Source organism: Pipistrellus kuhlii, unplaced genomic scaffold (assembly GCF_014108245.1).
Source record: "Pipistrellus kuhlii isolate mPipKuh1 unplaced genomic scaffold, mPipKuh1.p scaffold_m20_p_1, whole genome shotgun sequence".
NCBI classification, from domain to species: domain Eukaryota; kingdom Metazoa; phylum Chordata; class Mammalia; order Chiroptera; family Vespertilionidae; genus Pipistrellus; species Pipistrellus kuhlii.
The window spans coordinates 195,834,888-195,862,692 of NW_023425404.1; the positions used below are offsets into that span (position 1 = coordinate 195,834,888).

The following is a 27,805-nucleotide window of genomic DNA, read 5'->3' on the forward strand; positions in this document are numbered from 1 at the left end:
AGGGGCGATGCCAGGGCCGGGTCGTTAGAGGCACAAACGAGGTGCTCACAGAGGCCAGGTCCTCCGAGCTGTGCCTGCCCCAGGGCGGTTCAGATCCTCGCTGACATCAGGGAAAGGTGCCTCCACAGCTCACGGTCAAGGGCCAGGGCCCGTGTGACCACCAGGCAAAGGGCCCCTTGGAAAACAGCAAAGACCTGTGCTTATATATAACTCCCCACAGAGGAAAGGTGAATGGCCCAGGACCTTTTAAAACTTCTTATAATAACAGTAACAATTCAATCTCCCTGGTCATCGAGGAAACCAGACAGGACCAACGTGCCAATAGGCAACACTGTCTTATTCTATTTTTTTAAATATATTTCTTTATTGATTTCAGAGAGGAAGGGAGATGTAGGGAGAGATAGAAACATCAATGATGAGAGAGAATCATTGATCGGCAGCCTCCTGCATGCTCCCTACTGGGGATCATGTCAGCAACCCAGGCCTGTGACCTGAGCTGTGTCTTTGGGTCTAGGCCAGTGGTCAGCAAACTCATTATTCAACAGAGCCAAATATCAACAGCACAACATTTAAAATTTCTTTTGAGAGCCAATTTTTTTTAAACTTAAACTTCTTCTAGCGCCACTTCTTCAAAATAGACTTCAAAATACCAGGCCATGGTATTTTATGGAAGAGCCACACTCAAGGGGCCAAAGAGCCACATGTGGCTCGTGAGCCGCAGTTTGCCGACCACTGGTCTAGGACAATACAAATGTCGAGAAATGGTTCCATAGGTTGGCCTGTGAAACGGCCCTGGGTGACTGCCCTCCCCCCACTTTAGGAATGCCGCTGACTGACACTGACCTGGCTTCTCTGTTCTGTCCTAGGTCATGGCCTCGAGTCAGCAGAGCCGCAGGTGAGTCAGCCCGGGCCTGTCAGACTCTTCCTTTTCTCCTGGTCTTTCTGTTCTTCAGTAACACCGTTGGCCTGTTCAAACAGCAGGAGCATTTATGGCTTTTCCCTATTCTTGCTCCCAGGGGCCAGCCTGGCCTGTGGTGTCCACAATGTTGGGAGCAGGCTGAGCAGGTGGGGAACTGTCTCTCCACCTGGCCGCTATGTGGCCTGGGATGGGGCACAGATCACTCCGGCCTGTGCTCCTTCGTCTGTAGCGTGGGTAGGAGTCTGCCTAAGATGGTCTTGTGGCTACTCATGAGTGTTCCCTCAATTGGGCTTGCTGTGATGGGTTCTCCCCAAAATACGCACCAGGCGAATGGGTCAGAAACCATACCCAGCTTCTCTGTGTGTCTTCTCGGAGCCCAGCCCTTGGTACTCGGTGCTTATAGGACCCCCTTCCAGTGTGACTGAGAGGATGGACTGTTCCTGTTGGAGCACCCTAATTTCAAGAAACCCGGCCCAAGTGGCTCAGTTGGTTGAGCACCATCCTGTGCAGCCAAAGATTTCCGGTTCAGTTCCCAGTCAGGGCACGCACTTGGGTAGCAGTAAGGAGAACGGGAAGAAGTAAACTAAAAATCACAAGTATAAATCTACATTAAAAAAAAAAAAAAAAAAAAAAAACAAGCACCTAGCTCTAAGCCCTCCCAGAGAACACATGATCAAGTTTCCCAGTCAGGTCCTAACAGAGGACCTTGTATTCTCTCAAGGTCAATGCTTCCAAATTATACTAGAGTTTTGGTCTCAAATGTACCCCACCCCACCATCCACTCAGCATCCTGGGGAGACTGTAGAAAGTGTTAAAGGGGGCAGAGCCTGGGCGTGAAGTTGCTCATTTGATGCTGTGGCTGGTGATTTATAAACCCCAGGACCTGAATCCTTCCCTTCTACCTTGCTGTCCACCTGCAGTAAGGGAGACAGAGACAGGCAGGTAGGTATCCCAGTCCATCCACAATGTTCTAGAGACTCGAGCAGGGAGAAGAAAACAAATCTAAACCCCCAGAATGACCAGGGAGATACAGCGGCACAGGCCTGCCCACACGCACCAGAGTGCATGCCCTGCCCACAATTCTCAGCCGCAAAGCACCCCACCTCCGCACACTGGCAAACCACTGCAGGTGTCTGTTCTGTTCTAACAGACCCCGTACAACTGGCATGCGCTTTGCGATGGATGTGAGAGATGGCTTGTCACAGGGGCACGTATTACATTCCCAGGTGTTTTTACATTGCCTGTGATTTTCTTTGCCGGGGAATTTGTTAAAAATAATGGTGGGGCATCCATATGAGAGAATGCAGTGTGCCCATTAGAAATGATGCTGCTGAAGAGGGTTCCCTGACATGTCTGTTCTATGAGAGAGCAGGCAGGAAAAGAGTGTGCACGCAGCGAGACCATATATGCATAGACTGACTGTAATGTGTGTGTGCGAGTGTTTAGGATGATTGCTTTGGCATGAGGAATTATGGTGATTTTCATTCTTTTTTACTTATTTGTATCTTAATTTTCTATAATAGTATATATTTTTAATATATATTTTATTGACTTCAGAGAGGAAGGGAGGAGAGATAGAAACATTAATGATGAGAGAGAATCATTGATCAGCTACCTCTTATCCACCGCCCACAATCCCCATTCCCCCAACCCCTCACACATACACACACACACACACACACACACACACACACACACTGGGGACTGAGCCCACAACCCATGTACCCTGACTGGGAATGGAACCCTGACCTCCTAGTTCATAGGTCAATGTTCAACCACTCGGCCAGGCTGGCTGGACAGTAGTATATATTTTTATGTACTAAAAACTATCCAAAATTGAAGAGGATTCCAGGGCTGGAGAAGACAGGCATGTATTCAAACATGACACTCTGTCAATACCAATATCTCTGTGAGGCTGATATACAGAGAGCAGTGCCATGTGTTTCCATAAAATAAACTGAGCTTTTCTCCTGTCCCTGAATAGAGAATGAAATGAGAGAGGATAGCCCTACTTAGAAAGTGGGTCATTCTGTCTTAAGTCACCATCCACCGTAAACATGCTGATCGTGCTGAGTCCATTAATAAGAGGAGAAATTTTCTTTTGTCCAGAAACACTTGTTTTGTTGTGCTTTTAGTTTCCTAACGAAAGCAGTCTGGAAGGTTGTTTTTGTTGTTGTTGTTTCTCCACTTAAAAAAAAAAAAAATTGAATGATTTTAGAACTAGAGGAAAGGAAGGCAGGTGTGGGATATGTGAGCAGCTGGTGCCGCCTACTGGCCCTTTCTGGATCTTGCAACACTTGCATCCATTTAGCAGAGGCCTGGTGGACAAGAAGAAATTCAAACGTTGACAGTTTAATTACTGGGAAAAGGTGTTTACAGATTTCTGGTAAGCTCAGGCAAAGATTTCACATCACCCAAGATTGCTAACCCCCAGGACTAAGGATTTTCTTCCAAATTCCTTGTGTATCAGAATCACAACACTGAGAAGTGCATGTTCTCAAGCCCTCCCCATGGTTTATGCTTTGGGGGATTTATACTGAGACCAGGAATCTTTCATTTTAATAAGATAATTCCAATGCAGGTAGATCTAGGGTGTTTTTTAAAGAATCACTGTGAGAAGCAAAAAGAATCAAGATTGTCCCCACCAAGAAGCTGCCATTAATTCTCTGGACAGCAACTGTCTTGGAAAATCTCATTTGAATTTCAGGGGGTCTCCCAAGACAGAGAATGACAAGCAGCTGTCTGGCTTCTTACCACTCCTGCATTCATCTACCCGCTCATTTAAGCAATCGGTGGTTCTTCATCTAACTGATATGAGAACCAGTTTTGGGGACAAGCGCTCTTTAAAAAAATAAAGGTGAAATGTCCTAAGGACTCAGCAAGTCAGAGAGTCGAAGGCCATGCTTTACAGGTGAGGAGGTTAAGAACTAGAGAAGGGAACTGGATTTCCAAGGGCCACCCAGTGAGAACATTAATACTGTTCTCCCAACTCACCAACAAAGGTAGCTGTTTCTGCAAGTTTAGACTGTTTGTGCTTAACATTTACATTCATAATCTCCAGATAAGGAGACTGTGTTTCAGTAAATAAAACGGAAATGCCCAAAAGAGCTAAATGACGGAGCTGGTAGATGGAAAGATAGATAGATAAATAGATAGATAATAGATGGATAGAGATAGATGATAAATGAAAGATATAAATATATATAGTACATTCATGTATATTATACTAGATATATAGAACAGTCATGTTATGCATATACTAGAGGCCCAGTGCACAATTAAATCATGCATGTGTAGGGTTCCCTAGGCCTAACCTGCCAACAGGGCCATGTCCGCGGCCCTGAGATGCCTCATACATCCGTTGATGCTGCGAGACTCTGATTCCCAATCTACAAGTCAGTACTATTGATAGTTGGCCAAGGCTTATGCACTTGCCCAGTTTCCCATGGCCACAAAGGGCCACAGCCAGGATGGGAACCCAGAGTTCCTCACTCAGCTTCCCTGCTCGTGCTGTGAGCAGAGGCCCTGCTACATTATTGGTGAAGGGCAAAGCTGGTACAACATGAAATGCTGCACGATGCTTTTAAAAGGCTTCACCATGATGGTGTTTGTTGTTTCTTATGTGAGTCATGTCTAGAGGTAAGCAGTCCCTGGCTGTTGGGAAGTCCTGCTCCTCCAGGTCCTCAGACCTCCTGCTCCTCCTGTCCCCCTCCCTCCTCCCTTGAAGTGTCCTCAAATGGGATTTTGTCCCACCATCTAAAGTGTGACCCGGACAGCAGGAGCGACAGAGCGGAGGAAAAGAGGGAATAAACAGCAAGTAACACTTTCCCTTTCCTGGAAGTTGTGAGTTGACTTTCCACCTCTTCCATCAACCAAAACCTGGATCCATGGCCGGGTTTGGGACCGGAACAGTTTGGATGTGTCCTAAGTACTTACTCTAGGTGGCCACGCGCCCAGCTGACCTCGGGGGTTCTAGTGCCGAGAAGAAAGGGGAAGAGGGGGTGGCAGAGGCTCTCTGGGATGGAGTCCTCAGTGATGGATTGGATCCCTGGCCTCTCTTGCTTCCCACCACCTATTTGAGTATGTCCTGCTGGCAGTGTCTGGAGTTGGAAGCAACCTGGACCCTCCCTCCTCTCCTTTCCCCATCCCCTCCCTCTGAAATCTTGTGAAGAAATAAAAATGAAAGTTGGTTCTGCTTGGGGAACTTTTCCCAAGTATAACCATGGCAACAGCACTTGGGGCCTGGCCAGCTCCCCTGTCCCTATAAGAGTAGTGAATGGGACGTAGACAGGCGCCAGTCTCGTGCTTCCAGGTGCTCAAGTTCACGGGGGGGGGGGGGGGGGGGGGGGCGTTTACAAGTGCAAACCATCTGAGAGGATCCATCTTCTCGGCCATCTTCCATGGGAGGGAGATGGAGCTTCCAAGTTGGGAGTTCTCCCACCGCAGTGTGCGTGTCAGCATGAGAGCGTGGGTGCATGCACTCGGTTCATGCTGGGGCCCCGCTTTTTCTTATTTCCTTTTTTTTTAAGCCCCCTGGATGAAAACGGTCAGGTCAGGGGACCTCCTAATTGGATGGGCTTTGGCCAGACGCCTGTGTCATCCCTACGTGGGCCTGAGAAGAGGTGTCCACGTCCAGGGCTAATTGCTCTCTGCCCATCAGTTAGGAAAGCCCTGCGCTTCTACCGGACATACATTTATCTTCGTATCCCTCTTAACAATCATGTCCATGCGGGGCTGCCTTCTGCGTAGACGCTTCCCCGGGGGCCGCGCAGGAGAGCCATCCAGTGTCTGCCGGTGATGAATGGGCCTCCGCAGACCGAACCTGAGCATAACTCTTCCCAGACGGTGGCGTGAGAAGAAGCTCCATTCATCTTGTTAGAAAACGCTGCTCTCTGAGGAGCCCACCTGTCCTTTAGCTCCGGGAAGGCTCAGAGGCTGGGGAGCCTTGGGGGGTGTCCGTTCGATGGGGAACAGGGGCCCGACAAGAGGAAGGCTCAATCTCCAGCTCATTCGGCGAGGGAGGATGTCAGGTGGTAGCTGAAGTGTCGCCTCTGCTTCCCAGTTCTGGGTGTATCCACTGCACCCCTCACGACCCCTCACATCCGACTGTCCATTTATCGTGTGCTTAACGATGCATGGGAACAATTTGGAGCCTGGAATCTCACCGCTGCCTGCGGGAGGAGGCACCCCTCGGTGATGACATATTTATTGGCTTGCTTTGTTCCTTTGGAGAAACTGAAAAGACCAGATTAACCAGGGCAGGCTACCATCCATCATGCATGAACTGCAAATGTTAGTCGTTTGAATAAAATAGAGGCTTCTGCTCGCCCGCATCACAATCCGATGCGGGTCAAAAGAGGTCTTTTTCCATACACTGTCCATCTATTGTTCCTCAGGGCTTCGGGGCCCTCTGCCTCCGGACAGCCCCAAGGCAGGAACCAGAGTGTGGAGTGGCCAATGGGTCTCCACTCAGGAGACCCTACAAATTGCCACTGGAAGGGCCTGAGCAACCTGTGGGTTTCTCTTCCAGGGACCTACAGGGGGTGTAATCCTGCCGGGACAGAAGGTATTACGTATTAGTGCCTCTGGGTGGTGACAGCTGCTAGTCCCACCACCAGGGGGCGCTGGCACTGGTGGTAGGCAGGATTAGGCCCCTCCTATCTCAGATCTCCTGGAGATTATTTTAGACTAACATCACACACACACACACACACACACACACACACACACACAGGTTCTAGGCAACTTCCAGAAAGCTGTGTTTCCACCCAGCCAAACTTTCCTTCGTTTACCCATCCCACCCACAGAAGACTGGGGACTGGGGACACATGCACAGCTCTGAATTTTGAATTTTGGCGTGGCAAGAGAATTCAGGGTAAAAGAACATTTTAAAAAACGATGAAGCCAGACCCAGATGTAGAAATACATGCCAGACCACACTCTCTGGACACAGCCAGACGTGTGCCCTGAGATTCTTAGCAGCCAGGGAGGAGGGGAAATATAATCTCTCCTGGGATTGGTGTTTTCCATTAAATCAAAGCAAACCAATTGCTAAGAAGCACACCTCTTCTGGTACAGAAACATGCTGGGAACTTCTCACATATGTGCTAATATAAGGGATGTGATAAGAACATTTCCTGCCTATAATGTTCCTCATGCAGACTAACAGCATGACACTGGGGTGCAATTTAGGGAAATTAAGTCTAGGAAGAAGGAAAAAAAAAAAAAAAAAACCTGCAGGCCACGTGACCATCCTTCCTTGGTGGTTTTGGTAAAATGTCAGCCATAGAACACTGAGCGCCCTGCATGACCTTCAGGCAACCTTCACAACACAAGCCCAGGTGGGAGAGTGGAGTGCTGACAAGATTCCATTGAACAATATTCATTCAACAAACGCCTATCAAGAATTAACCTGGTCGCCTGGCCAGTGTGGCTCAGTGGTTGAGCAGCGACCCATGAACCAGGAGGTCACGGTTCAACTCCCGGTCAAGGCACATGCCCAGGTTGCAGGCTCAGTCCTCAGTAGGAGGTATGCAAGAGGCAGCTGATCAAGGATTCTCTCTCATCATTAATGTTTCTATCCCTCTCTCCCTCTCTCTTCCTCTCTCTGAAATCAATTTTTTTTAAAAAGTCACCTGGTCATATTGAGCCTTCTGCCTGGAACTAGAGATAGGTGAATGAATAAATATGACCCGCTCTCAAAATACTGGGGTACATACAGTCTGTTTAAGGAGACAGAGGTATGGACAGAGAAGTGCAAAGATACCATGTGCCCTCAGGGGAGACAGAAGAGGAAACCACCTCTCCAGGAGCTGAGTCACGGTTTGAGGGCACTTGATAGGGGAGGGGTGTCTGCCTCTTTCCCTGAGGATGCTTCTTGGTTTGAATTTGATTCCCTCCCTTCCTTCTCATCGCCCCCATTTTGCAAGAGCAGCAGAGAAAGTGAGGACAGAAATACGCACTTCATTGGGAGCAATTACAGTCCAGAAAACTTAATTGGAATAAGCACGGAATTTCTGAAAAACCCAGGCACGTTAACCTTGGGTCTGTTTTCATTGGCAGGCCAGCGCCAGCCCATCCCCGAGCCTCCACTGAACTGCGTAAGTCAGCCCCTCCCTCTCCTCCTCCTCCGTCTTTGTTATTTACCAAATAACTGTCTTTTTCCAAGGCACGCGGTGGATTAAGAACAAAGAGAAAAGAATGTTAAATGTATAATTTATTGGCAGGGAAAATTGTATTTCCATTGTTGGGTAGAAAACTGTATGCCAGTTTCTCAGCTATAAAAGGGAGAGGAAAATGAATTTTCACGGCCACTGCGAAGACTGGATGAGTTGAAAATACCAACACGCACAGTGCTGGCAAGTGTGTGATGCGGGAGGCACTTCCTCCCACTCGTGGCGAAATGTTCAAGTGGAACGAACATTCTGGAAAGCAATTTCAAAATATTAACCAGGCAATAGAAAAGTGTCCATTTCCTTTAGCCCAATAATTCTATGGTTGGGAATTTAAACTAAGAAACTAAGCCAAAATTTGGATTAATAGTTAAACACGCTCATTTATATTTTATAATGATATATCTTAAATGGCAGCACATTGGAATCATGCTAAGTATTCAGTAATATAAGCATAGCTAAATATATTATATTCCCAGTATGAAGCCATTAATGATATTTGCAAAGAATTCTAATGACTAGAGAAATTTATAACATAACTCAGATAGTTAATATAAGTAATTTTGTTGTTAAATTGTATATGTACACCAGTGTTATTTAAATAGTTCTATCCACCATATCTGTATATGATAGATGGAATATATCGGATAGATGGATGGATGGATGGATGGATGGATGGATGGATGAATACAAAGGTAGGAAGGTAGGTAGATAGATAGATAGATAGATAGACAGACAGACAGACAGACAGAATATGCGTATAAAATCATTGATTCTTTCTTGTTTAAAAAAAACTTTTTTAATCTACTTAAAGTTATGGAACTTCACTCCAGGACAGAGACACAAACAGTCAGTCAGTCACAAATGATTTACCTCTGCGATGGAACAGTAGATAATAAATAGGTTAATAGGTAAAATAGATGTAACTTCTTATAATTAAAACAAAACTCTATCTCCCTTCCCAGAAAGATATAAACCAGACTACTTCTATCCCGTTCTGTGGGCAAGACTCTCGGGGTCTAGGGCAGGTTCTCCCCAAACAGGGGAGAGGGTGGTGGCTACTGCCCCCCCACCCCATGTCCCCACATGCCCTGCCCCCATGATCCAGGAAGGCAACTGGTCAGAGATGGACTCTGCTCTCACCTCCCCAGTTCACCCAGCAGGTCCAGGACTCCCCCAAAGCAGCTGCTCTCCGTGGCTGTCTAGGTGCTGGCCACACAGTGTGGAGCATAAATGGCGCCCTTGCACAAAGGCTCATCGTCAAGCCCCCAAAGGAACCGCATGCCTGTGCTCCAGCCCAGACCTCACTTCCACATGAGGTTCCTGAGAACAGCCCGCTCAGCTTTCCCCTTCCCCGGGTCACCTGGGAAACCTTGGCAAGCCTGCTTCCCCCTGGCACTCTGCTGTGCCTACACTCAGCACATCCATGGGAGGGAAAGGACCTAGCGTGTCGTGGGCAGGTGCAAAGTAGAACCTTTATATGCACTGGGCTCAGCTTCATACAACCAAGTAGGGCAGCTTCGCCTGCTCCTGTCTACAGATGGAGTGTCTGAGCCAGGGAGGAACCTGACCTCCTGGGTTCCTCAATTTAAGATCAAGGCCCTGCAAATAGATCCCCATTCTGTGTTTAAGGGCTTAGGTAACCCAAGATGATCTCTCTATTTCAAAGACAGCCCATTAGTGTGTCTCTCTCTCTCTCTCTCTCTCTCTCTCTCTCTCTCTCTCTCTCTCTCTCTCTTCTTTTTTTTTTTTCTTTTTTCATCACTTGAGGAAATTTTCCCATTGATTTTTTTAGGGAGAGTAGCAGAGAGAGGAAAAGACAGAGAGAAACATCAATGTGAGAGAAACACATCAATTGGTTGCCTCCTGCATGCACCCTGACCAGGTCCCGGGCCTGCAACCCAATCGAGGTAAGTGCCCCTGACCAGAATGGAACCTGGAACCCTTCATTCCACACACAGCCCGACACTCTGTCCACTGAGCCAAGCCCGCTAGAGCCCATGTGTCATCTTAATCATTTCTGCAGGGCCGCCTCACAGCAGCACCCGGATATTTGTTTGACTGAATAACAGGAATGGGAATACTGGGGGGCATCATCAGAATGCTACCTACCCTAGAATGTCCCTGCACCAGAGCCCAGATGCTTAGCTCCCACCTCAGAGAACCTATCCCACTCCCCTCGCCAGCCCTGCAGCCTGACACCTTTATCACCACTGCACCTTCCCCAACTCATCCAAATGTCCCCCCATGCTCAGGAAAGGAGCTTCCCCGCAGACCCGGATGAAGCAGAGGGCCGGGGGGATGACGACTATGAGGACCCCAATGTTCATGTGGCAGAGGGTTGGCAGTGGATGAAAATCCTGCCCGCCCGGCCCATCAAGGAGTCTGAATATGCAGGTAAGGGTCGGTCTGAAACCTGAAAATGCATGTGTTGCGATGTCGCACAGAGGTTAAAGCTGTGGGCTCTGCATTGAGTAATTGCGGGTTCAAATCCTGCCTCCGTGGCCTTCTAGAGGTGGGACCTTGAGCAAGTCTCTCATACTCTTCTTCTCTGTTTGAATGGGGGTCATCGTCATAGAACTTATTCCAGAGAGTTCTGAGGAGGATGCCACGTAGGATGTATGTGGAGTTCCCCTGAGAGGACTTGGCAGAACCACAATTCTGTTTGTTGTTGTTGTTGTTTTAGTATATTTTTATTGATTTCAGATAGGGAGACAGAAATAGAAACATCAATGATAAGAGAGAATCACCGATGGGCTGCCTCCTGCACACTCCCAACTGAGGATCATGCCTGCAACCCAGGCATGTTTCCTGACTGGGAATCAAACCAGTGACCTCCGGGTTCATAGGTCAATGCTCACCCACTGAGCCAAGCCGGTGGGGCTGTAACTACTGGATTTTATCATCACTAGGGGCCTGGTGCACGAAGATTTGTGCACAGGGGTGGGTTCCTCAGCCTGACCTGCACCCTCTCCAATCTGGGAGCACTCAGGGGAGCCCTCTCCAATCTGGGAGTTTCTGTCTGTCTTTGCAATCATATGTGCAAATTGTCCGAGACACCAACCCAGTTTGGTTTGTTGCTCACAGAATAATAAAGGCTTTTTTTTTTTTCTTTTGCTTCATTGGTGGAGATTTTCTGGAAGTTTTAGGATATCTTCCCTTTAATTTTTCCTAGACACTCTGATTTTACTTGTGTCTCTCACCTTTGCTTTTCCTCCATCCCCCACGCAACAGTAACTTGCTCCAGTCTCACTTTGCTCTAGTGTCTATGTGATCTGTCTCCCACCAGAACTACAATTCCCAGCATTCCTGGTGCTCCCCTAACTCTGGGCTTCTGCTTCTGGTCCTGGGCCTGCCACCAGAACTACATTTCCCAGAATTCCTGGTGCTACCCAAGCTCCCTTCCTGCTCTGTCTCTGTCCCATGGCCTCCCACTCTGCCAAGTCCTCCAAGCCACTAGCTTTTCCTCACGGCCTCCTGCTCTGCCAAGTCCTCTCTGCTCACCAGCTCTTCCTCAAGCTGCTCCATGCTTCACTGGCTCTCCCATTCTGCTCTTTGCCTGGTGCATATGTATGCAAATTAACCTGATGTTTCTGTTGGGTAAATTTGCATACTCACTCCTGATTGGCTGGTGAGTATAGTTGAGGTATGGTCAATTTACATATTTCTCTTTTATTATATAGGATAGTACTCTTCCTGAGCCCTGGAGCCACTGGGGAGCATGGCAGGGGGTGGGCAGCCAGAGATGCCTGCATGGAGGGGTGGACAGAGAATGACAGGAAGAATTTTCACTGAGCAGATCCATTTGGCAGGTAGCCTGCCTAGGAGCAGCACCAGAGCATGGCAGTAAAGCCCAACTTCCTCAAAGTGGGGAAGGCCTAACTTCACATCCAAGTTGCCTCTCTCTAACTGGGGCACACTGGGCAGCTCCAGAGAGTTCTCTGAACCTTTGGTGTGGCACACTTTTGGGAGAGAACGAGGATGGGTTGGTATGTCTGAGGGCCAGACCCACTGAAAGGATTCTACAGAAAGTTCTTTTGAAGAGAATCACCTTGTAAATAAGGATGCTATTCCTTGGTTCACTCTCTCAACAAGCATTTTATTGAGTACCTATTGCATGGCAGTTACCATGTTGGGACTGACTAAGGGGTACAAAGATAAAGCATAATCCATGTCCTCAGGGAGGTCACAATCTAGTGGCAGAAACAGAAGATCAATAGATAAATTCGGTAGAATATGTTAAGTGTATAAATTAGAAGGAGAGCATAGGGTCTAGAAAGATCTTCAAAGGGTGTGATATAGCCCATGCCTGAAAGGATGAGAAGAATTCCCAGGAGGTGAGAATGAGGGTGTTCTAGTCCAGACTTTGGCGTTTATTACATGTACGGACCAAGCAGAGGAATTTCTCCTCTCCCTGCCTCAGTCTTCTTCGTCTGTGAAGTGGGAGTGCAATTGCTTGCCTCGTGCTTTTGTTCTGGTGACTCAATGAGTTCGCAGATACACAAAAGTTTTATAAATTGTGCTGAGTGATGGAACGGATGACTAATTTTTACTCTTTTCACAGATACTCGCTATTTCAGGGGTGTGGTGGACACTCCCCTTTCCTTAGGTGACAAGATTTCTATCCCTGATGAGGGGCAAACCTGGACCACACAGGAAAAAGTGAGTAAAGGTCAACTGTGTGACCATGTGAATCAAACAGGTGTGGGGCACCTCCTAGCAGCCAGGAGCTCATCTCTCATTCCCGAGGCATCTTGTGAGGAATGAGCCAGTCAGGCTCCTGTGACTGGTGGGACTGTGGTCCCGTGGAAGGGAGGAGAGACGACACTTGCTGAGAATATTCTGTGAGCCAGGCAGCAGGCTTCCACATGCATTCTCCAAAGTTCACCCCATTCCCAGAAGCAGAATTTGAACTGGGATCATTTAGGTAAGAATGTACCATTTTGCCCAGATTCTTGGCCAAACACAGAAATAAAAATCCCTGCCATGCTTACTTCAAAGGCTGTTTGGAAACTACAAAGAAAATCTTGTGAAAGTATTTTGTAAATGCAAATGTTCTACGCACATATATAGAACGTTATTTTTAATAACACTTTTGCTAATGTTTCATTTTCTTAATGCATAAAATACAAATTAATCACTCCTGGGGCGGCAGGGGCTCTCAGTACTAATGTGTGATTTCCTATCAGTATTTTCTATGCAGACATTTTATGCAAGGGAGTTCTTATTGTATAATATACACATGATTTCCTTATTTTTACCTTATATTCTGGCCTGCAGGGATCAAGCTGAAACAGGCTTTCCAACATCCCCCGCGGGGTCCTGGATTGCAAAGAGGGACCAGGCCAAGGGACCCTACTGGTGCACAATCAGGGTTTGGGAGGGACTGCAGGAAGGCTCCAGGGTGTGTCCAGCCATCTTGTTTTAACCAGTCTTGATCAGGGCCAATCGGGGCTGACCAGCCAGGGAGGAACTGTGGGAGGGCTTCAAATGTACTGGGCCCATCTAGCTTGGTCCCGATAGGCCAGACCCCAGCAGCAAGCTAACTTCAGGTCGAACAGTCGAACAAACAATGGGACACTTAGCATGTTAGACTTTTATTATATAAGATTGCCCATGTGATGAACATTAATAAGCAAAATTTTTATAGATATACCCAATTATAGAATTTTTAATTATTTTCTTTAACCATGGAGGGGAAACATTTTAAAAGCTTTTGGTACCTGTTGTAAAATTTCTTATTTCAAAATGTATTTAATTTACCTACCCAGCAGCTCTATATGGGAACGGCCACCTCATAGAACCAAGACTGGCTATTACTTTTTAAATTATCTTCAAGTGATTTCACTGATTTTTTTTATTATTGTGTCACATTTATTGGTGAGTGTGAACATGCTTTTGAATATAGCACATTCTTTTTTGTGCATTATTTTTTCACATTCTTCATCTATTTCACTTGAGGGCTTCTATTAATATTGACAAGAAAAGGAAATCACAAACTTTACCATGTCATTTACACAGAACACACCCAGGAGAGACTGGGAGAGCAAGATGAGGGGTAAAATACTGAACACTTCCTCTTCACACAGGCACCATGCTCAACACTGTAATCATTCACTCAACAAATTCACTCAAGAAATATGTGAATATTCAGTGCCTGCCATGTACCAGACACAATTATAGGCTCTGGTGTGCGAGTCGCTATGCTCATGAAATTTACATGCTAGTGGAGGAGTTCATTCATAAATGAATAAGCACTAGACCATCAAACAATACGTCAAGTGGTAAGCGCTTTAAAAAAAAATAAAACCCAGCCAGTGTGGCTCAGTGGTTGAGCATTGACCTATGAACCAGGAAGTCAGGATTTGATGCCCCATCAGGGCACATGCCAGGGTTGTGGGCTCAGTCCCCAGTGTGGGGTGTGCAGGAAGCAGCTGATCAATGACTCTTTCATCATTAATATTTCTTTCTTTCTTTTCCTTTCCATTGCTCTCTGAAAGCAATGAAAATGTATTTTTTTAAAAAATAAAAATAACTAAAGACAAGTATGGAGAGTTATGGAAGGTCTTTCTGAGTAGAAGTTGGAATGAATAGTGACATTTAATCCTCAAGATAACTTTGCAAGGTGAGCATTATAATCCCTGTTAAGAGCTCCAGCTTTTATGAGCTCTATCGGTTTGGGCCAGTTACCCTCTCTGAGCCTTTATAGCTCAGCTCAAGATCTCATGACTATTAGGCTAGTACATACAGAACACAGGGAAGGCAGCAAGCTAAGGGTGCAAGAAGAACACTGAAATAGCCTCCAGCATGCCAGTCTCCAAAGGGTAATCTTGGAGGAATTAGAAACTGATGGTGCAATGAAAGAAGCCATAGCAACAACAAAACCCAAACCATGCTCAACTCCCAACTAGGCTGGCCAGCTGAAGAGCCATGCCCTTTTCAAGCATAAATATGGCAGTTCAATGTTCCACAGAGGGCAGAGGTGGGCATTGAACATCCAAGATAAGAGGTCACAGGGAACCAATGACCCCTCCTTCCCATCTACCTTGGCCACCTCAACTTGATGCCAATAAAGAGGAACACTAAGACCTTGTGTTAGTCAGGGTTGTCTAGAAACATAGGGCAGATAGAAATGGAGAGAGAGAGAGCGAGAGAGCGAGAGAGCGAGAGAGAGATACATACACATACACATACACATACACATACACATACACATACACATCTAAATAAAATAGCGACTATGGAGGCTAACTCCAAGCTCTGCCGTCTGCATGCTGGAGAGAGACCCAGGACAGCCAGTGGTGGAAGTTGCCATCTGAGTCTAAAGGTCTGAGAACCGAGGGAGTTAATGGTGTCAATCCCAGCTGAGGTCAGGAGGAAACCAGTGTCCCAGCCAAGCCGAGATCAACTTATCCTTTCCTCTGCCTCTTCATTCTATCCAGCCCCTAAACTGGCGGAGGCCCACCTGCACCGGAAGGGCCCTCTGCTTTATTCAGTCTACTGATTTGATTCAAATGCTCATCTCCTCTGCCAACAGCCTCATAGACACACCCAGAAGTAACAGCTAACCAAATAACTGAGGCCCTGTCAAGTTTTTTTGTTTGTTTGTTTTTTTAAATATATTTTATTGATTTTTTTTTTTTTTTTTTTTTTTTAGAGAGGAAGGGAGAGAGATAGAGAGCTAGAAACGTCGATGAGAGAGAAACATCGACCAGCTGCCTCTTGCACACCCCCTACCAGGAATGTGCCCACAACCAATGTACATGCCCTTGACCGAAATCGAACCTGGGACCTTTCAGTCCGCAGACCGACGCTCTACCACTGAGCCAAACAGGTTTTGGCTGAGGCCCTGTCAAGTTAACACAAAAGTAATCATCATAGACCCCAATATTGACGGGCTTAAAGGCTTTCAAAGGCACTGGGCACTATTATGATGTATTCGTCATCTTCTTCACCCTCAGGTCTAGCAATTGTACAGCCCTTAGTAGTTCATTAATGTCTTTCATGATATTAATAATGATAACTAACAATTATTACACCTACATGGTGCCAACCCACTCCCTTCTCGAGGCACTTTGCATGATGTGTCACATGTAATCCTCCCTCTCTTCAGAGGTATCAGTACTTTTGTTGCCTCCATTTCACAGATAAGGAAACTGAGGCACAGAAGGTTCAGTAAGTTGTTACATTTTATAGCTAGCACATAGTGATGGAGGTGAAATCCCAACCCACGCAGTCAAAAGAGGCCACATGCTGATCTGCCTGATCAATTACTTTCAGTGTCCTTGATCCTATAGGTTGGTCTTCATAATAGCTCAATGATGTGAATTGACTAAGTATTGTCCCTATTATAAAATTGAAAAATCTAAGGCTCATAACATGCTGAATACCTTTCCAAAGGTTCACAGCAATTAGAGACAGGCTTGGATCTCAAATTCAAGTATTTTTATGACAAACTAGAGGCCCAATGCATGAAGATTTGTGCAAGAAAGGGCCTTCCTTCTCCTGGCTGCTAGCACTGCCTTCACTCTGGCCAGAGCCACCTTTCCACCTTCCCATGCTGCCCAGCAGCCCAGAGCTGCTGGGACAGTGTGGAACACCTGCATCATCACCATGGTGATGATGCAAGCATCCTGCCCCCGGCCTCTCTCAGAGCCTGCATATGCAAATTAACCTGTCATCTTTGTTGGGTTAATTTGCATGCTCACTCCTGGTTGGCTGGTGGGTGTCGTGAAGGTATTGCCAATTTGCATCTTTCTCTTTTATTAGTGTAGATACCATCCAAGGCCACTACACTCTTCACTGGCACAGGGGGACAACTACTGACATGTATTGACTGCCTGCCAATCATACACACATGGTGATCTCCAAGAACAGTGAGTCCAGAGACCTATGCCTCTATCCTTGGGACTCTAACCAGAAAGTGTAGTAGGACATTATATGGTATCATAGTCACAATTAGTAGGACATTATAAGATATCATAGTCACAATGTAAGAGATAATGGTGCCCTATTGTCTTCTACAGGGGGACAAACCTACTACCAAGGACATCAGGAGCCAACATGCTAAAGGTAAAGTCAAGTCACAACGTTTGACAGAGAAGTAGATTTCTTTGCTTCCAAAATCTTTTTGTATTTTTGTTTGTGGCCACAGATTTTTTTAAATCAGGGAGCTCTATTGAACTTTCATCCTTCATGAAATATCTACTTTTTCAAAGATTCTCATACATCTTGTGCCTTTTTATCACCTTATTTTATTGATGAAGTAATCGATTGTGAAAACTCATAATCTGGGTTGTGCAATTTCAGAAAGAAATCATTTTAAAACATATGGATTTCATTTAACTTCTAAGTTGTTTTTCTAAGCATACCCCCAATAAAATCATAAGATAGAAACTTAATTTTAAAATGTTGATTAATTAATATAAAAACAGATATTAAAGCTTTAGGCAAAACAGCTCAATTTTGAGATGAAGATACATGTAGGAGGCAGAGGGGAACTAATCAATGTCAGTGGTGCTCAAAGCACAAATAGAGGACAAAGTAATGTAATAGGATTGTATCCACCATAATTTCTCTCATTATTTTCCCCTATGTCCCCATCCTCTCTCACAGTGCCCAAGTGGAAAATATGACAGTCCCATGATTTATATTTCCCAATAACTGAAACATATAAAGGTCACCTTTTATGTGTCTATTGCTTTGTTTTAGAACATATTACTAATCCCACACTTTCTCTAATGGGAAAGTTAGGGTCCTAACAGAAATATTAATAGCATGCCCAAATTAGGATAATGTCAGGTAGTTTATTTGCTAGGAGCAGTTTGCTGAGGGGTGTGGGTATAGGGGAAGAACCAGAGATGGTGCCAGAACTAGGGCTAAAGCAGTGGCCACTGTCACCACTCCCCAGGCCCAGAGCAATGAGGCAATAGTGGCTGAAGATCAGAAGGGGCACATGCCTTCAGAGGAGCAGTGACCACTGGTTAAGGGACACCACCAGCCCAAGTGCACAAGGTGGAAGCCAAGGAAACATATGCCTGGCCTCCCTCTTATGTCCTGGGGCTTCCCAAAGGAAAAGCCAGATGGAAAAGATGTGCAGGGCAAGGCATGAGGGGAGGGGGAGGAGATTCCATGCTTCCTGAATCTCCAGGTGTCCACCAACCCAGAAGCTTCATTACATGGATAAGAGTAATTAGCTTAATGGCCATTGGTGACCGAACCCCATCTCCAGCCCCCTCCCCTTCCCAGCTTCCAGTTAGAATGAAAATTCCAGCCCCTCAATTCCATGAATGGCTCCAGGCAACAGCCCCCATCTTTAGGTGTGGCCTAAAACTTGCCTCATTAACATAAAAAAGACGCCTATACAGTTCTCACCACTTAGGAAATTCTAAGGTATTTGGGAGCTCTGTGCCAGACACAGGGACCAAGACTAAATACATATTTTTTATTATAAATCACAGTATCACAATTATCCTTTCATTTCTTTATCTATACTTTGCCTCTTCACACAAAGACATTGGAGTCATTAACAAAAATGTGCTTAGTAAGATAGAAGAAAATGAAAATAAAAATCGTAGAAAAAGTCTAGGTGACCCGGATGACAAAGATAAAATTCGGGATCCACAGGCGCACATCACTACATTGTATTAAGATGAAGATATTAATTGGCCTCTGAGCTTCCTGGTAGTCTAAGCAAAAAAGGGGATCGTGTTGCTTTATGGATATTAATTGTCCATAATACAGAAAGCAAACCAAGTTGTCAGGGAGAGCAATAAGGACATACCTTTCAGAGATAAGTTAGTGCTGTCAATTTTACAGGGGATGTTGGCTGGAATATGGGTAGCAGGGCTACAAAAATAGGACTGTTTTTTTTTTTAAAAACAGATGCCAGTGTCAATAGAGGCCAAAACTACAGAGGGGACCTCAGTGAAAGCCAGGCATACAGAAGTTTGGGCTTTTAGGGAGTGGAGGAGGTGGTGTAGAAAACTTCAGTAGGAATTATTTTCTTTACATCCTCCCACACGCCCATAATTGATGGTTCTCCATTACTGCCCAGAGCTCGAAGGTAACACAGAGGAGGAAGCTAGAAGAAGGAGAATTGATATGAATGCCCCTGTTTTTAAGATTAGGCATCTTGCTAGAAAATGCTTCAATGATTTATGTGTTTATTACAAACTTCTGTGTTTCTGATGCAAACACATTCTCAGATAATTTATTCTTTCTCACAAAAAAAAAAACATACCGGGTGGTTCAGTAATGGCAGGATTTTATGGTGATATTTTTCATCAAGTTGAGCAGTTATAGATTTATGTTAATGTACATTTCATGTCATTTTTCTTACAATCATCTTCTGACATTATCTGGAAGCCGTCAGATTTTAAGAACTTATCTTCCCTGAAGCTTGACTTTATTTTCATTCCTGAAAATGGATAAAAGTTTTACTTGAAGGCAAAGTACATATATATAGTCTAAGTTGCCTGTGATGAACCATTAGCATTAACCACAGATTCAGAGGAAATCATCTTTTCAAATGGGAATGGCTGTAATATTTGAATGTGGTGTGGCTGAGCTTCCTAACGCTGAGAATAAAGGAGGCGAAAATGACTCTCTCTTTGCCTTGGGTGTACTAGTAAACGAAACACACTCTAAACCAATTTCCTTTGAAGTGACAAGCATACCCTACACAAGAAATAATTTATAACAAACTACAATAAACTACACAAGAAAAGAAAGAGAATTACACAGAGGCGACTGGACATGCAAATACGGAAACATGAACTTGTTTGAAAAGAAACAAAACAGAATTCCACATGATGCCATCGGAAGACCTGTCTACTGGTTGGCTTTCAAACAGATTGAGATGCCAAAGGAATCAGAATCAGAGATGACGACGTTGATTTTAATCGGGTTCAACTCCCTCGTGTTATACAAAGGGGTCTGGAGGGAAAAGTGGCTTGTTCAAGGTCACCAAGCAAGTATTCACAACCCAGACCAGAATCCAGTGTTTTGACATCGATGGCAATGACCCCAGAGTTCCACCGTTGATGCTAGTATCTAAAATTTATTCTGCAAAGCCCCTCTCCTATTTCCTAACCAATAGCCTACTCATCCACCTTGTGAAGAATTGATAGATGGTGCTGCCGCCTAGTGGCGGAACACTGCAACACAAAATATCACAAAAATGATGCACGTTAGCATCCTATATATTATATCCTTAACAGGTTTAAATTTATTTCAGACACAACCCCTGGCTCAAAAACAACAGAGGCATTAATACAATATTCAGTTCAAAGTGAACGTTACAAATTTTTAAAAATTACAAAAAAAAACAATCATTGCGACAACAGGGCAGTTAGGACTGAGCCTTACTTTCACCACCACTGAAAGTAAGGCTCAGCCCTAACTGGTTTGGCTCAGTGGATAGAGCGTTGGCCTGTGGACTGAAGGGTCCCAGGTTTGATTCCAGTCAACGGCAGGTACCTTGGTTACAGGAATATCCCCAGTAGGGGGTGTACAGGAGGCAGCTGATCAATGTTTCTTTTTCATCAATATTTCTAACTCTCTATCTCTCTCCCTTCCTCTCTGTGGATCGTCAATAAAATATATTTTTTAAAGAAAGTAAGGCTCAGAGAAAAGGAAAGACGTCTGATAACTGCTTGACAGAGCAAATATGTTTTGTCTGACAGAGACATATAAAGTAGCCACAAGTGGGAGACTTTAAAAAACAGGCAGCTGCAGTCCTCTGTGATAATGGCCAGGGGAGAAGGTCACTTTGTTTAAAATTGCTTCATGCCAGGGCCACAAGGAGCCCAAGTATGGCAAGTTCTCTGTTAAGTATTGTGGGAACTCAGGAAGGCTTCACAGAACAAGGGACATTGGAATGAAGTGTGAGATGGTAACTTCAGGAGGCATCAAGTACTATTTCTGATGCTCAGGAGCAGCTAAGATGTGGTTATGTGAATGCTGGAATTGGGGACAAGGCGCCTTGGGTTCAAATCCCAGTGATAATGCTTTCCAAACATGGAATCTACAAGTATCTTCCATCTCCAAGGTCAGGTGTCTATAAAAATGAAGAAAATAACACTACATCATAAGGTATTTGTGTGTTTTAAAGGTGATAAGCTAACCTACCAGTTGGAGCGTCTGCCCCCTGGTGGTCAGTGTGTGTCATAGCAAATGGTTGAGTGGCCTTAGCATATCATTAGCATATTACACTTTGATTGGTTGAACAGTCAACCAGTCACCAAATGACTGGACACTTAGCATATTAGGCTTTTATTATATAGGATTTTTAAAGTATAGCTGTGTTTAATTACTGCATTGCAAAACTCCTGAAAATGGAAAAACCAGCTCTTATAAATTGTTACAAGCTATTCGGACACACCACAAAAACGTCTGGTGATACTTTCTTCTTCTCCAGGGGGTTTTGCTTTAACTTCACAGACCTCTGTGAAGCTGAAACATTCTTCATGGTTTCACCCCAAAAGGTTATAGAGGTCAGACAGGGACCAACGAATCGCATAGCCATGCAGTGCTCACCTCACTGCATTACCTCCAAGAAGCTGTCAACTCTGCAGCTGAAAGATCTGTCTTTTCTCAGACTGAAGACCCAGGTCGGAGGGTGCTAGTTGCACTTGTGGCCGCCAGATGGCGATCATGCAGCCGTGTTCCTGTGAAACTGCTTTATTCCATTTCACCATGGGAAAGACATAGAAGAAGAAATATTTGGGTCTTCCTGTGTGATAGACATAAAACTTTTTAAAGCTTGAGAATATGTACTTCACCGGGAAGCACATAATTTTTCCATTACACAATAATCCTAGTAACAGTGGGTATCCAAGAAAAGCCATGGATTGGAAGTTCTGAAATCATTTATTCCCCCCAGGAATTCCCATGAAGTGTAACATTCCTCACTTTTCCCCATGTGAAAATTCAGCCTTTCCTCAATCCATTTGTTGACTTCATGTGTATTTATTGAGCTCCTGCTATGATTCTGCCCATAATAAGTAGCAGAATTAAGATTCAAATTCAAAAAAATTCAATTCCAATCATATCCTCTTCCATTAGCCCAAACACCTGAGGCATTATCACTTTATGAAACAAGACCCCCAACCCACCCCACCCCACAAAAAAAAAAAAAAAAAAAAAACCTGGTTGGATTTCATCTGGGTTATCTTCAAGCTGTATGACATCATGACACGTTGCTTCCTATGTGATCTAGTTTTCTTATTCATGCATTCCCTGACATTCATCTCTAACTCTTAGTTTGTTGGATTTCAATGCTCCAAGTCAGCAATTTTCAACCTGTATGCCACAAAGATTTTTAAAACGTGCTGTATCTGACTTCTTTTCCCTTAGATTGTCAAATTAAAAAATGATAACAGCCAACACAACAATTGCCAACCAGTGTGAATGACTCAAAAGTGTACTTTCTTGGACAGATCAGCAAAACATATATATTTTGGTATACCGAAAGATTATAGTAATTAGTTTATGTGTGTCATGAGATAAAAATGGTTGAGTCCTAGCCAAGTACCTCAGTTGGTTAGAGCATCATCCCAATACACCAAGGTTTTGAGTTTCATGCATGGTCAGGGTACATACAAGAATCAACCAATGAATGCATAGATAGGTGGAATAGATAGGTGTAAAAACAAATTGATGTTTCTCTCTTTTACTCACTCTCCCTTCTTCTCTCTCCCTTCCTCTCTCCCTCTAAAAATAAATATTAAAAAAAAAAAAAGGTTGGCACTCCTAGCATGGCTCAGTGGTTGAGCCTCGACCTATGAACCAGCAGGTCATGGTTCGAGTCCCAGTCAGGACACATGCCCGAGTTATGGACTCGATTCCCAATGTGGGGCATACAGGAAGCAGCTGATCATGATTCTCTCCCATCACTGATGTTTCTATCTCTCTCTCCCTCTCACTTTCTCTCTGAAATCAATTTTTTTAAAAGAAAAAGGTTGAAAGTCACTTATCTATGTGATGAATGGGAGAAGCATGAACAGCATAAATTACCATGAGTAGGCATGTTTGATGTTGCTGAAACCTTTGGGGATTTTTGTCATTGCTGCTGATAATAGCATATCCAGATTATTCAAGTGAGGGCACTACTAAATGATGCCAGAGAAAACCCAACATTCCATTGAAGGCACAAAACCCTTGGGCTCTGTATCAAAAAGATGCGCCATGACTGAGGCAGAATTCTTACCACAGCCCACCAGACCCCTGTGACCTGGGCACCCCCACCTCCACAACCAACCCTCCCCTATCTCGCCCCAGGGCCTTTGCACTTGCTGTTCCCTCTCCCCAATATTCACATGCCATGCTCCCTCACCTTCCTCTAGCTCCGTTCCCATCAGCTATCCAGGAGGCCTTCAGGAGTCTGCCAAAAACACAGCAGCCCCATGCCCCGTCTCTCCCTCTCCCTGCCCGACTGTCCCTCACCCTGCTTCATTTTTATTGGGGCACCTGTCACCACCTGTCATCATGGACTTCGTTTTCTATCTCCTGCCACTGAAACGTAAGATATGTGGGAACAGCAGCGTTCTGGTGGCTTTGTTTTTTGGTTTGTTTGTTTTTTTGATAGTACATTCCCCGACAACTACATCAATACACATATTGAAAAGGAATCCATGCCTGACCCATGCTATGTGCGCAATAATGTCAGTGAATAAAAGGAAGATGGATGTCCTCTTCTGAACTCCCGGTCACTGAAGCAGATGAGATAGATGTCTCTGGAACAATAAATGGAGTGTTCCTATTGAATTCGGACGCTCGGTCACTTTATTGAATTGTGTTTCCAGTGAATTGAATTGATCCCCCATAGGTGAGTGGTAGCTATGAAAGAAGACTGCTAGGAAGGCCAGCTCTAGCTTCCCGGGGACGGTCATCAGTACCAGCAGCCGGATGGCTCCCCGAGCAGCTTGGGAGGTGAAGCCAATACTCAATAAAATGAGGGCAGGTTCGTTTTCTGTGTTTCTAACTCTGTGCTTTAAGAAAGCAACAGAGGATCTAAACTTTTCTGTCATATCATCACAATAGCCAGAGATACAACATGAACTATATTGCTGCTGCTGGTGAGATGCGCCCTGGTTCATATTTTGTGTTTTTCCAATGATTCCCATTTGCCACCAGTGCTTGAACTCATGCCGGGAGGCCTACCCTTGCTATTTAAAGAGTATTTTCCAAAACAGAAACAAAATAGGAAAATGGTAATTCTATTCAATGAGTTAGTTACTGTAGATCTGGGAGAACCCTGAAATCATCTAGACAAGTATGTGTGGTGTTGTGTTGTGTTGTGTTGTGGTGTGGTGTGGTGTGGTGTGGTGTGGTGTTGTGGTGTTCTGTTGTGTTGTAATGTAGTACATCTTTACCCAAAAGAAATTTTAGCCGAAACCGGTTTGGCTCAGTGGATAGAGCATCGGCCTGCGGACTGAAAGGTCCCAGGTTCAATTCCGGTCAAGGGCATATACCTTGGTTGTGGGCGCATCCCCAGTAGGGGGTGTGCAAGAGGCAGCTGATCAATGATTCTCTCTCATTGATGTTTCTAACTCTCTATCCCTCTCTTTTCCTCTCTGTAAAAAATCAATATTTAAAAAAAAAAAAAAATCTTAAAAGGAGATCCCATGGGAAGTAGATAAAGTGGAAGCTTCCCCCTCCCACACGCCTCCAATGAAGTGGGTGTGAGCCAGAACCAGCTCCCAGCCCTCAGGCTTCTTAGGAATCCCTGAAGAGAGCCCAGGGAGTTTTTCAGAGCATGTTTAAACCTTCAGAGCATGTAGTCCAACCTTGTCTCACAAATAAGGAACTTGGATTAGTGAGATTGCTATTGGTAAAAGAATGTTCATTTGAATCAAGAATTACTGGTTAAGAGGGGACCTAAAATCTTATTCTAGCATTTGCTAACTTCAGGGTGGCCGGAAGCAAGATACTTAACTTTCCCATGCCTCAGTTTCTTTATTTTCAGCACAAAGGAGAGGATTATATGAAATTACATAGCTAAAGCATTTACCTTGATGCTGGGTACCTAATTTGGTATCAATAAATGTTGCCCCGGCTGGTGTGGCTCAGTTGGTTGGAATGTTGTCCATACATTGAAAGGTTGTGGGTTCAATTCCCAGTTCGGACACATACAGGAGATATAGGAGGCAATCAACTGAAGTTTCTCTCACATCAATGTTTCTCTCTCTCTTTATTTCTATTTCTATCTTCCTCCCTCCCCCTCTCTAAATTCAATAAACATATCCTGGGGTGAGGATTAATTTTTTTAAGGTTAATTGACATTATATCTAGATTATTCAAACAGGAATGATTTCCACTTAGCTATGCATTAAAAAAAGGGCGTGATGACATTTTCTGTAAACTCACTGCTGTTCCCTCTCATGTTTTAGGAGACAAGCCCTCCATGAGAAACAAGGTAAGAAGAATCATGAAAATGCATGCATTCCCCACTCCTTACTTTAGAGGCATAGGAAGGTGGGCGCTGTGAATGCTGAGATGTCACTTGAAAACTATATCCTAGAAGTGTAGTTGGGATTTGTAGTTTCTGTTTGTAAAATCAAAAAATTCTTACCCATTAGCTTGGCTCATACAACAATAAATGTAACTTCTGATTCTCTTTCCTTTTGCAGACTCCCTTACCACCTCCTCGGTAAGACAATTAGATGGGTGCTTTGCTCTGCTATATGCTTAGATAATAAGTTCCAGAATTTGAAAAGTTCCAAAATTTTAAAAAGGAAAACACAAAAAGTTGAAAAGTGTTAGTGAGTTAGCCAACAAACTAGATTAAATAAGCCTTCATTCATCCACTCAATCATTCACTCATTCACAGTTGTCCACTCAATATGCCCTCCCTCATCATTGCTTCCCCTAGCCCTTCCTGTCTCCCTCCCTTCTAGTCCAGAAATCTGCCAGATAGAACTGGCCCTCAAAAATGGCATCAATGGACTTGTAGAAGTTTACATTTACATAAGTACATACATAAGTACAAAGAGTATTACATGTGTGAGGACATAGACACGGAGGCGAGAGAAACAGACTTGAATTCTAGGCAGCCACTCTTGTTCTCCTGGGAGTACTTCAGTCATTCCCTCCCGGGAACCTTCTCACCACTGCTCTCTGCCCTCCCGGAGGGAAGTACCTGAGCCAGCGGCTGAGTCCTTTCTTCTCTGCGTTCCCAGCATCTGTCAATAGCGCCCCATGCCCCTCTCAGTGAGCGAGTGGATGGTGAATACGTGGGTGAGTGAGGCAGTCCCTGACATTCAAGCATTTCCCCCATTTCTTTGGGAATTTACACAGCTCAGATATCCCAGTCTGGAGTAAATGGAAGGCTATTGTGATATTTTGTCCCCGGGCCTCCTAAAACACAAACAGGTGGCATATGGAAGAACCAAAGACACCCTTTAGCAAGTCACATCAGAGCCCAGCCAGCATGGCTTAGTGGTTGAGCATTGACCAATGACCCAGGAGGTCACGGTTCAATTCCCCATCAGGGCACATGCCTGGGCTGCAGGCTCAGTCCCCAGTGTAGGGTGTGCAGAAGGCAGCTGATCAGTTATCTCTCCCTCCCTCTCCCTTCCTCTATGAAATCAATAAAAAATATTTAAAAAAAAAAAAAAAAAAAAAAAAAGCAAGTCCCATCAGAAAGCAGAACAAACCACAGAGCGCGGGGCAGGAAGATGGACGTGGGCTCCTTAGGTGCCTCCGTGCTGCTGGGGCTATCGCAGGCCTGAAATGGAGCAGGCGGGGCTGTAAGCCTCTGCCCCAAACACTGACGCGCACCACCAAGGCGGGCGCACTGCGGGCAGGCGTGTGGGGAGCCCCCTGTGCACGGACTTCTCACTTTCCCCTGTGACTCTTCCCGCAGGCTGCCTGTCACTCTTCCGAAGAAGTACCAGCCCCTGCCCCCCGAGCCAGAGGGCAATGTGTCCCCCTCCCTGCAGAGGCACCCCTTCCCCGAAGCCCAGAGGGCGCCCAGGTGAGAGCCTGGCCAGGGCTGCTGGTGAAATGGCAGTGGGGAGGGGTGTGCTCAGAGGAATAATGCTTCCGGAGTCTGAGCAGAGCAATCATAAGGGACCTTCTCCCTTTATTCATTTCAAATGTCTTTGTCTCCTAAAGTTGGGGCTTCCTGGCCCTTTTGCAAGTTTTCAAAAGAGCCCTTTGCATGCTTAGCGGATGTCTCGCAGGAAGCTTGCAGCCTTGAGTTCAACACAATCCAGTAGCCTTGAGCACAGATAACTAAAAGACACCTGGCATGGGGGTAGCTAGGGAGGGCAGCAGACTGGCTTGCAAGATCAGACGGTTAAGCTTATTTTCCCTATCATTAGAGCAAACATCTTTTATAGAAGCCAATAACAGCAGAATTAATTCACGGAAAAGAACCTTGTATGTCTAGCGGAAATTTCAAACAACAGTTTTTTTACAAAACAGAGGTTACTGTGCTCCAAAGCCACACGGCCAATTGGTAGTGTTCCAAATACGCCATGGTCACTTAAACGTGAAAGCCCTGAGATGAGCCTCAATTTAACCCAAAATTAATTAATACTATGGGTGTTCGTTCTACTTTGTTACTTCGAATCCTATCTATCGTCTCACCTGGCCCATTAAAAGAAAGAGGCAGGGTGTAAATGTCCCATCTCAGAGGAGCTATGCACCAGGTTAAAGACCCTAGGCGTAGCTCAGTGGTTGAGCATCAACCTATGAACCAAGAGGT

General features: G+C 45.0%; 1 protein-coding gene across 1 annotated transcript in view; it reads left to right on the plus strand.

The window, feature by feature from the left end:
• CLNK (cytokine dependent hematopoietic cell linker) overlaps positions 1-27,805 on the plus strand; it is a 105,382-nt gene that overhangs the window by 53,717 nt on the left and 23,860 nt on the right. The window contains exons 4-11 of the mRNA XM_045574108.1: positions 867-895; positions 7,982-8,019; positions 10,347-10,488; positions 12,656-12,753; positions 17,118-17,163; positions 25,485-25,510; positions 25,725-25,744; positions 26,960-27,070. Of these exons, the coding sequence (XP_045430064.1) occupies positions 867-895; positions 7,982-8,019; positions 10,347-10,488; positions 12,656-12,753; positions 17,118-17,163; positions 25,485-25,510; positions 25,725-25,744; positions 26,960-27,070 (510 nt within the window). The remainder of the gene's footprint in view (positions 1-866; positions 896-7,981; positions 8,020-10,346; positions 10,489-12,655; positions 12,754-17,117; positions 17,164-25,484; positions 25,511-25,724; positions 25,745-26,959; positions 27,071-27,805) is intronic.